The 10,410-nt window shown below is 46.3% G+C and overlaps 1 protein-coding gene across 1 annotated transcript in view; it reads right to left on the reverse strand.

Annotated features, from left to right (window-relative positions):
* Positions 1–10,410, reverse strand: part of KIF28P — a 75,527-nt gene that overhangs the window by 42,685 nt on the left and 22,432 nt on the right. Inside the window, 4 exon segments of the mRNA XM_011955776.1 lie at positions 1,401–1,521; positions 1,778–2,173; positions 2,176–2,290; positions 7,397–7,432. Coding sequence (XP_011811166.1) covers positions 1,401–1,521; positions 1,778–2,173; positions 2,176–2,290; positions 7,397–7,432 — 668 coding nt within the window.

Genomic DNA, 10,410 nt, shown 5'->3' on the forward strand with positions numbered 1-10,410 from the left:
TGCTTTCATTGTATTTCAGACTGAAAAAACAAAATCTGCAACATAAAATGCCATTCCCTACAATAACATTTTACAATAAAATATCTCACTCTCCTCTTCCCATTCTGTAAATCTCCTTTCCAGTAAAACACTAGATACCGATTAGTGCTCCATTATTTCTGTGATCAATAAATTATTAAAATACAAAACACTGTGAAATCTGCAAAATAAGTAGCTCTTCAGGACTGTGTGGTCATGTGGAAAGAACATGTACTTCAGGATCCTACAGATTCCTTTGCAGGCTCCGTGACTTTGAGCAAACGACTTACCTTTTCAGAGTTTCAACTTTCACAGTGGTAGGCCAGTGATAGGGACACATTCCTGAGATGTTATGAGGGTTAAAGATCATAGAGGTGATGGTTCTAGCACACGCCTGACATACAATATCAGGTGTTAATATCACTACTGACCCCAATATACAGAGTATGGTGCTAACTCTCTTCACTCCTTTTTTCCTAGCTAATTTCTTCACTTGCCCCTAAAATACCAAGTTAAAAAATATCAGGGCAAACCATATATAAAGTTGGTGAATTTTACTAACATTATGAAATCAAGTGAATAGTACTTAAAAGTTTACAAAGTTCCTTAAAATGCAATATCTTATTCAAGCTTCCTGACGTTACTGCAAGGAGAGTGTCTTGTCTCATCTTACAGAAGAGGAAACTGAGGCTCAGAGGTTATTTCCCAAAGGCTTAGAGCTGGTGAACAGAGGCGTCCAGACTTGAACACAGTCCCGTGTTTTCCCCTTACTCCTGCATAGAACGGGATTCTTTTCATTGATTACTGTTCTATTACTGGTACTATGACTTAGGGGACAGAGGTGGTAGGATCATAGCTACATGTAACATTGACCCAGGATTTGTGAATAGCCATTTCTAGATCAAATTGGTGGCACTGTAGAGGTCACTCTCTGATGTCCCCCGAGGTACCGGTGTGGAGGATCAAAGTGGGCTCTAGTTGATCTAAGGTTCTAGTTAGTGGAATGCTACACGCACTGCTTGGTTCCTAAGAACTTACTTGGTGCGGCTGGGCGCGGTGGCTCATGCCTGTAATCCCAGCACCTTGGGAGGCCGAGGTGGGCGGGTCACCTGAGGTCGGGAGTTCAAGACCAGCCTGACCAACATGGAGAAACCCCGTCTCTACTAAAAATACACAATTAGCCAGGCATGATGGTGCACGCCAGTAGTCCCAGCTACTTGGGAGGCTGAGGCAGGAGAATCGCTTGAACCTGGGAGGCGGAGGTTGCAGTGAGCCAAGATCGTGCCATTGCACTTCAGCCTGGGCAGCAAGAGCAAAACTCCGTTTCAAAAAAAAAAAAAACAAACTTGATGCATCCACGCATGGAAAGGGTACCTCAGTACCTGGCAGTCCTCAGGCTGTGGGTCTGAATGCTGGTCTCACGGTGGTAATGAACAGATGTGCTGCTGATACAGTTCTCCAGGATGAACCATGGAGACACTCTCATACCTTCACAATTGGCTCCTTGATCAAATTGGGGTCAAAACTTATTCCTGCAAGCTCTGGAATGTACTTGAGGGAAAACAGCTCTTAGTCCTGGGGCCCTTTGGGGCTCTGATAGGCTCACTTAGGCTGGGTGGGGTGTGACCATTGAGGTGGGAGGGAGGCAGGAAAAGGGCACACATGTCCCCTTTTCCTGTTTCTGGCTCTATATGCTGTGGTTGGAAGAGCCACCTTCATCCATAGGTCAAATCTGCAGGATCCTATAATACCCACGAACCCATTATGCCAGGGGGAGCCTTTCGCAGGGGGAGCCTTCCGCACGGGGAAGCCTCCCGCAGGGGGAGCCTCCCGCAGGGGGACCCTTCCGCACTGGGGAGCCTGCCGCAGGGGGAGTCTTCCGCAGGGGGGAGCCTTCCGCAGGGGGGAGCCTGCCGCAGGGGGGAGCCTCCCGCAGAGCAGCCTTGTGTGGAGATCCCACCAGGGGGAAATCCTTCCGCAGCGGGGGGCCTTCCTCCCAGAGCGGCCTTTTCTAGAGATCGGGACAGTGGTGTCCACTCGGCTCTCAACTGCTTGAACTGGATGGTGATGACCAGGTGGGACCGGCTGCTGCTGGCATTCATGTTGGTCGAAGCCGCGGTCCTTATTTTTGTTCCTTGTTCCATCAGCCTTTCAATTGGGCATAGTTCTGACAGAGCACCGACTTCAGGCCTTCCACGTAAAAGCCCAGCTGTTGATCTTCCCTTACTCTGAGCCCACCAGGTTTTTTGGTTCTGGACAGTAAATCTCTTATCTATAGAAAATAGAACAAATAATGTAAACTTCAGGAAGGCAGGGGTTGTTGTTTACTTCACTTCTGCATCTCTGCCTGTATAGATAGATGCTCAATAATAGTTATTGGATGAATGGATACATTTCTGTAGGTATTTCATAATTTAGCAAAGTAAGAAATAGGGAAATTGCAAGCAAAAGGATAGGAAGACTGCTGTAATTAGTGAAGTCAGAAGCGTGCTTCCCCCCGCCCCCCAGCACTGGAGACAGAGTTTTGCTTTGGTTGCCCAGGCTGCAGTGCAATGGCGTGATCTCAGCTCACGGCAACCTCCGCCTCCCCGGTTCAAGCGATTCTCCTGCCTCAGCTCCCCAAATAGCTCAGGTTATAGGCATGCGCCATCATGCCTGGCTACTTTTTGTGTTTTTAGTAGAGACAGGGTTTTACTGGGCCAGGCTGGTATCAAACTCCTGACCTCAGGTGATCTGCCTGCCTCCGCCTCCCAAAGTGCTGGAATTACAGGCGTGAGCCACCGCCCCTGGCCAGCTTTTCTTTTTAAGTTAAAAAAAATTTCTTTTCGAAATACAGTTTTATTGTTGTCAGGTATATACCCAGACCACTCCAGCCAGACTGAGTTCCCTAAGGGTGGGTGTCTTTTTACCAGTGGATCCTCATAGTTCCTGACACAGAGCACCGCGATGAGCATCACATGCACAGTGCAACTGGAGCTGGGCTCACACGTGACACTTAGTTCACTGCTCCCGGGGGCCGGGGAAGCTCCCTTTGCAGCATGATGAGGCATGTGAGTAGGTATCCACAGCGGTCTGTCTATAAATAGGTGCTTCTGAAGTTTTTGCACTTGAACACATTGTTCTCTTATTAACACAAATATTCTCCTAGCAATCTCATTAACTATTTCATTAGCAACTCCTTGGCAGATAATATAAAAATAAACCACCATAGCCTCTTTCTAAATTCTGTATTACAAAGTAATGAAATTTTACTTTACTAAGAACAGTGATAAATAATAAAAATAATTGGAAGTCAGTAATGTTCAAAGTACCTAATATGCGCAGAAGACACGTTCTGCCTAGGTTAAGTCACGGCACAACAAATACCACTACCCTGAGACCTCTACTTCCAAGGGAAACTTAGTCTCAACAGTATTTGTGGCCAGGCATGGTGGCTCACGACTATAATCCCAGCACTTAGGGAGGCTGAGGCTGGTGGATCATTTGAGGTCAGGAGTTCAAGACCAGCCTGGCCAAGATGGTGAAACCCTGTCTCTACTAAAAATACAAAACAAATTAGCTGGGCATGTTGGCGGGCGCCTGTAGTCCCAGCTACTCAGGAGGCTGCGGCAGGAGAATCACTTGAACCCGGGAGGCAGAGATTGCAGTGAGCTGAGAACACACCACTGCACTCCAGCCTGGGTGACAGAAGAGACTCCATCTCAAAAAAACAAACAAACAAAACCCCAGTATTTGCAACAGCCTAACCAAACCAGAAAATCTGGGTAATTCTTTGGATTTTATTATGGAAGGTTTGTGTAATGATGCTTACACCGGGTCCCTAGGGAAATTCCCATGTCCCCTTGCTCTCAAAAAAGCCACTGCTGAGAAGGCAAAGTAGAGTCATGCTGTGTCCCAGTCGAGCCGGAGCAGCCTGTGTTACGTGGTGCAGAGCAACCCGGACTGAGAATCAGACCTGGCTTCTTAGTCCTGGTTCTGCCTCCAACATGTGAGACCTTTGGAAAGTCTCTGACATTACCAGTGTTCTCCTTCTAGAAGGACAGATTAAATGATCTCTAAGCTCTCCCCGAGCTCGAACGTCTGTGGCTTTAAGTCCTAGAGTCCAGGCAAGATCGCAGATTGAAGTTTGGGGGAAGCAAAATTAGGATGACAGACATAAGGTGCTGGAGATAAAACATCAAAATGGGGACAACTTCTGCCTTAGCTAGGAGGCCTTTCTGTAATTTCCCCCGTGATAAACGATAGGAAGTGGCATCTCAGACTGAAGATGTGACTGAATAAGGCTTATCAGAAAAAAGGCAAGTAAGTTTATCTGGATGGAATGGAAGTACAGGGACTGACCGGGACAGATGCTGGCATCAGGACCCTCAAGTTATACCTGGAGATCAAGAGCGACGATGGGCTGGGTGCGGTGGCTTCTGCCTGTAATCCTTTGGGAGGCTGAGGCAGGAAGATTACCTGAGGCCAGGAGTTCGAGACCAGCCTGGGCAACATAGTGACACCCTGTCTCCACAATTTTTTTTTTAATTAGCTGGGCATGGTAATGTGCGCCTGTAGCTCCAGCTACTTGGAGGCTGAGGTAGGAGGATCACTCGAGTCCAGGAGTTTAAGGTTACAGTGAGTTATGATCGTGCCACTGTACTCCAGCCTGGGCAACAGACAGAGACCTTGTTTCAAAAAGGAAAGAAAGAGAAAAAAAGATCACCACGACCTTGTCCCTGACCTGGGCCATCGAGAGCTTCCTAACTCCTGCTCTGCTCTGTCTGGCACTCTTCAAGTCCGGCTTCACTCTCCCGCTGGAGAAATACCTAAAACCCCCATCTGATTATTTTACTCCCCCGTTTGGAAGCCTTGCTTTGTTCTCCATTGCCTGCTCATTGAAGGACTTTCCTTCTTGGCAACAATCTTTGGCTTCATCCCCGGATGCTCCCCCTACCCTCAGCAGCCTCATACCCACTCCCGCCACACAGGGTACTTGCCCGACCCGTAAATGCTAACTTTCATGTGTTAATGGATTTAAAATACCCATCCTGCTGCCGGAAGTGCCGCTGTTTCTATTTGCACCTTGCACCCTCACTTCTCTGCCTCACCAAACTCATAACCCTCTTTCAAGGCCCAGCCTCACTCCTCTGCGGACGGCAGGGAACAGCCGTGGTGGTGTTAGCTCCACCCCAGCTTCCAAGCCTCCGCCTGGCTGCAGCTCCTGTGCACACATAGCATCGTGTTACTTGGCTGCAGTGAGTGTTGCGTCCTCCACTAAGCTGCTCCAGGGTGGGAATCATGTCTTAGGTTTTATTCATCCTCAGAGTCTAGCATTCTGTCTAAAACATTAAGGATATTTAACAGACCTTATTTAATTGACTGCTGAAAGAACTGACGGAAAAATGAGGCTTGAAAAGGATCTTAGTGTCAGTCCTCTGAGCCCAAGCTAAGCCATCATATCCCCTGTGACCTGCACGTATACATCCAGATGGCCTGGAGTAACTGAAGAATCACAAAAGCAGTGAAAATGGCCTGTTCCTGCCTCAACTGGTGACATTACCTTGTGAAATTCCTTCTTCTGGCTCATCCTGGCTCAAAAGCTCCCCCACTGAGCACCTTGTGACCCCCACTCCTGCCAGCCCGAGAACAACCCCCTTTGACTGTAATTTTCTACTACCCACCCAAATCCTATAAAACGGCCCCACCCTTATCTCCCTTCGCTGACTCTTTTCAGACTCAGCCTGCCTGCACCCAGGTGAAATAAACAGCCTTGTTGCCCACACAAAGCCTGTTTGGTGGTCTCTTCACACGCACAAGAGTGAAATTTAGGATGCCCAATTCTCTGCTTTTTTTGTTGTTGTGTTTTTGAGACGGAGTCTTGCTCTGTCACCCAGGGTGGAGTACAGTGGCGCGATCTCGGCTCACTGCAAGCTCCGCCTCCCAGATTCACGCCATTCTCCTGCCTCAGCCTCCTGGGACTACAGATGCCCGCCACCATGCCCAGCTAATTTTTGGTATTTTTTAGTAGAGACAGGGTTTTGCCATGTTAGCCAGGATGGTCTCGATCTCCCGACCTCATGATCAGCCTGTCTCAGCCTCCCAAAGTGCTGGGATTACAGGCGTGCGCCATCGCGCCCGGCCCCGATTCTCTTACTTAGAGATAAGGAACAGAATTCCAGAGAGATTATCATCATGAGTGGCTGTCAGTAGGGGGACCATGGTAAGATGTCCTCCTCCCCCCATTCTTCCCCATAAGAACCCAGTAGTAAAGGCAGTAAGGTCCAGGGTTTAGGTAGTTTCTGGGGTTCCACTAAAACTATTAGCATATGGCCTCTGACCATAAGAAACCTACAATTATAGGTACATTTGTCAATTTATCCATTCAGCAAGCATCTAGGAAGCAGCCATTCTAGACTAAATACTGCATAAGTCCTGCAGATGAAAAAGTATTCAAAAGGAAATCATTATTTGGAAATCACATACAACTATGTAAATAAATTTTTACAGTACAGCGTAATAAGTGCAAGGGGAAAGGGTAGAAAAAAATGCTGAAGGTCTAGCTTTGGATAGGCACTGTGTTAGACATTTAAAAATTTAGTACATCTTCAGATGTAGTGTCTTATTCTAAATTCTCCTTATGAAAATGCAAACTGAGCTCTGAGATAAAATGAGTTTCCAAAGTCACACAGCTGGTACACGGGAGAGCTGGGCTTTGAAACCCTCCTCTTCCGACTCTCCGGGAGCTGGTGCACCACAGCCTGTGAGCCGAATGCAGCCACCGCCTGCGTTTGACCCTTGAGCTCTGAGTGTTTGTCACGTTTTTAAATGGCTGAAACAAAAGTACTATTTTGTGACATATGAAAATGATGTAACATTCAAATTTAGTGTCTATAAGTAAAGTTTCATTGATACACAGTCAGTTGCGCCTTCTCCCGTCTCGTCTACGGCTTCTGTTGAACTATGACAGCAGAATTGAGTGCCTGCAGCAGGGACAGCATGGCCCCCAAAGCCTGAGCTATTGACTACCTGGCCCTCGGCGGGTACAGTTTGCCAGTCCCCGTGCAGTGTCATGCCAGCTGAAGCTACCTGCCTCAGACAGAGCAGGTGCTGACCTCGAGCTGGATCTTTAAGTTTAGTGGTTTCTTTAAGGACAGAGAAAGCGAAACGGTGCTCCAGGCAGAGAAAGGATAGATGCGAGAAAGGAGAACATGCTCTGGAAAGGAGGAACAGTTCCATGTGTGAGGAGAAGGGGACGCTGGTGAAGTTGGAGAGGTAGGTGGGGCTGAGCGGTTGAGGCCAGGCCAGAGTTTACGGGCAGGACAGGTGACCGTGAGTCCCACAGGTTTGCTGAGCTGCAGAGTCGCCCAGATTTGCATGCCAGGAACATCTCTATTACCTGTTCATTGTAAATTTCCAGCATACTGAACGCAACCTGTATGGAGAAGAGCACACTAAGTAAATATTCTCTTGAAACAGTTATTTTGGGGGCAGAGAAGTGATAGGGAAACAACATAAATGTTGAACAACGGGAAAAAAGCTGATGCTAAATAAAGCAAAGCTCTGTTTCAATGTGCAATATGAGGTTCTCAAGTAATGATATGGGGGAAGTTCTTACTATAATTAAAAACAGATATAGGCTGGACGCGGGGGCTCACGCCTGTAATCCCAGGACTTTGGGAGGCCGAGGCGGGCGGATCACTTGAGGTCAGAAGTTCGGGACCAGCCTGGCCAACATGGTGAAACCCCATCTCCACTAAAAACACAAAAATTAGCCAGGCGTGGTGGTGAGTGCTTGTAGTCCCAGCTGCTCAGGAGGCTGAGGCAAGAGAGTCACTTGAACCCGGGAGAGGGAGGTTGCAATGAGCTGAGATCACAGCACTGCACTCCAGCCTGGGCGACAGAGTGAGGCTCCATCTCACAAAAATAAAAACAACAACAACAAAAAGATACAAAACAGTAGTATATGTGTTTTGGTCTCGACTGGGGACAGAGAAAGGCTGTTCTTTCATGTTCACACCCCAACCTGAACACATGTGGAGAGACTGGTCTCCACCCGCCCATGCTCTCGGACTCCTGCTAGCCAACCTCGCACTTCTTAAGCAGGATTGGGGGACTCTGAATGGCTCCAGTCTAGAGCAAAGGCCTGAAGTACTGGCATTTTCCCACCTCCCCCAAGAAAAAGCTGGCTTGTCTGTTAGTCACCCCGCAGTAAGTCTTGCTAGTCAGGCCTTGCGGCCACAGAGCTTCCTGTTAGCTTCCATGTGTCTCATGTTTTTTATTTTTATTTTCCATATGTAATATATCCATGTAAGGGTGTCTCATGTTTAAAAATGAACAAAGGGCCAAGGATTAGCAGACAGAGAAAGCCTGTAATATGAGAGAGAGGGGTCAAAACAAACAAGTAGAAAGAAGGAACTCAGAAAACAGACTGAGAGAGTAAAAGGCAGTTTTTTTCTTTCTTTTCTTTTCTTTTTTTTTTTTTTTTTGAGGCAGAGTCTCGCACTGTCACCCAGGCTAGAGTGCAGTGGCGCAATCTTGGCTCACTGCAACCTCTGCCTCCCAGATTCAAGCGATTCTCCTGCCTCAGTCTCCCAAGTAGCTGGGATTACAGGCTCCCACCTTTTTTTTTTTTTTTTTTTTTAAGATAAGGTTCTGCTGTCATCCAGGCTGGAAATGTAGTGGTATGATCTCAGCTCACTGTAGCCTCAACCGCTGGGCTCAAGCAATTCTCCTGCCCCAGCCTCCTGAGTAGCTGGGACTATAGGATCATGCCACCACGCCTAGCCAACTTTTGTATTTTTAATAGAGGTGGGATTTTGCCATCTTGCTCTGGCTGGTCTTGAACTCCTGGCCTCAAGTGATATGCCCCCCTCGTCCTCTCAAAGTGCTGGGATTACAGGCATGAGTCACCATGCTCAGCTTAGAAATATTTTTTAAAGCTGTAGAAGTAATAGCCTCAAAGAAAGAATTATACCCATGGAAAAAAAGAGGATTTTATTTAAAAGAACAACCAGAGAATAAAAGAAAGTGTTTGTAAATTAAATTTATGAATGACAGCCAAAATAAAAATGCAGGAGAGTTATAATAACATTAAGGGAATCTTCTAGAATGCAGAATAAAAAACCAGTGGTGGCTCACACTTGGAATTCCAGCTACTTGAGAGACTGATGCCAGGAGGATCCCTTGAGTCCAGGAGTTCAAGACAAGCCTGGGCAACAGAGTGAGACTCCATCTCTTTTAAAAAAGAAAAGACCAAGAAATAGAAGATAGGTTGTAAAAGATAATAAAATTACAACATTAGTACAAGAGGCCCAAAATCCAATTAGCAGGAATTTCAGAAAGGGAAAACAAGAAATACAGGAGATAAAATAAGAAATAATGTAAGAAAGGTTTTCCAGAACTGAAGGACAGGAATCTCCAAATTGAAAAAGGTCCACCAAGTTTCCAGCATGATCAATGAAAAAAGACTCATTAAGATGTCAGAACATGAAGGATAACGAGAAGACCCTGAAGGCTGCGAGAGATAAACTGACCGTCAAAAATGGTTGCATACAAAGAATGGGATCAGAATGGTAGCTGACTTCTCAGCTGCAACACTGGAACTTAAAATATAATGGAGGCCTTCAATGTTCTCAGAGAATTCTATTCCAGGTAAATGTCAATCAAGTGTGGAGGTAGGAAAAGATATTTTCAGTTGTGCAAAGGATGAAAAGAAAAATGTGCTCTGGATGCACCATTTCTGAGGCAATTGCAGCAAAAAGAGAGTAAATGAAAAAAGAAGAATACGTTGGGTCCAGGAGTCAGGGGAGCTAACGAAGGTGAAGGTTGAAGTTGAGTTCCAGAATGACAGTGTGGAGTAGCCCTGCAGCAACAGTGCTCCAAATTGTGCTGATACAGTTAACACAATTGTAACAGGAGAATTGAGGACTCCTGCTGAAGGAGAACTCCATATATCATGGTACCAGTACGTTTGAGTGTATGGAAAAGATTGTCAATAGGTATGTGACAGTGATTTGGAGCACTTAGATTTATATAAAAAAAAATAATTAAAATGGCAATTAAAAATTCCAAGAAAAATAAAACGTGGAAAGGATGTATGCGGTATTTGGTGCAGCAGTGAACAATACTTGTGCAGTTAAAATGTTCATAATTAAATTCTGAGGCAGAAACTGTTAAGAAAAAATAATAAGATGTTAACAATTATTGATTTAACCAAATGTTCTAATAAGCATTGTCCTAAATGTAGGGAGTATGGGGACATATTGTAGTTGGGGAGTATGTAGGGGGAAGGTACTGTGGCTGGGGAGTATGTCAGGGGGGAAACTACTGTGGCTGGGGAGTATGTGGGGGGAAGGTACTGTGGCTGGGGAGTATGTGGGGGATGTATTGTGGCTGGGGAGTATGTGGGGG

Source organism: Colobus angolensis, unplaced genomic scaffold (assembly GCF_000951035.1).
Source record: "Colobus angolensis palliatus isolate OR3802 unplaced genomic scaffold, Cang.pa_1.0 Scaffold40, whole genome shotgun sequence".
Lineage (NCBI taxonomy): Eukaryota > Metazoa > Chordata > Mammalia > Primates > Cercopithecidae > Colobus > Colobus angolensis.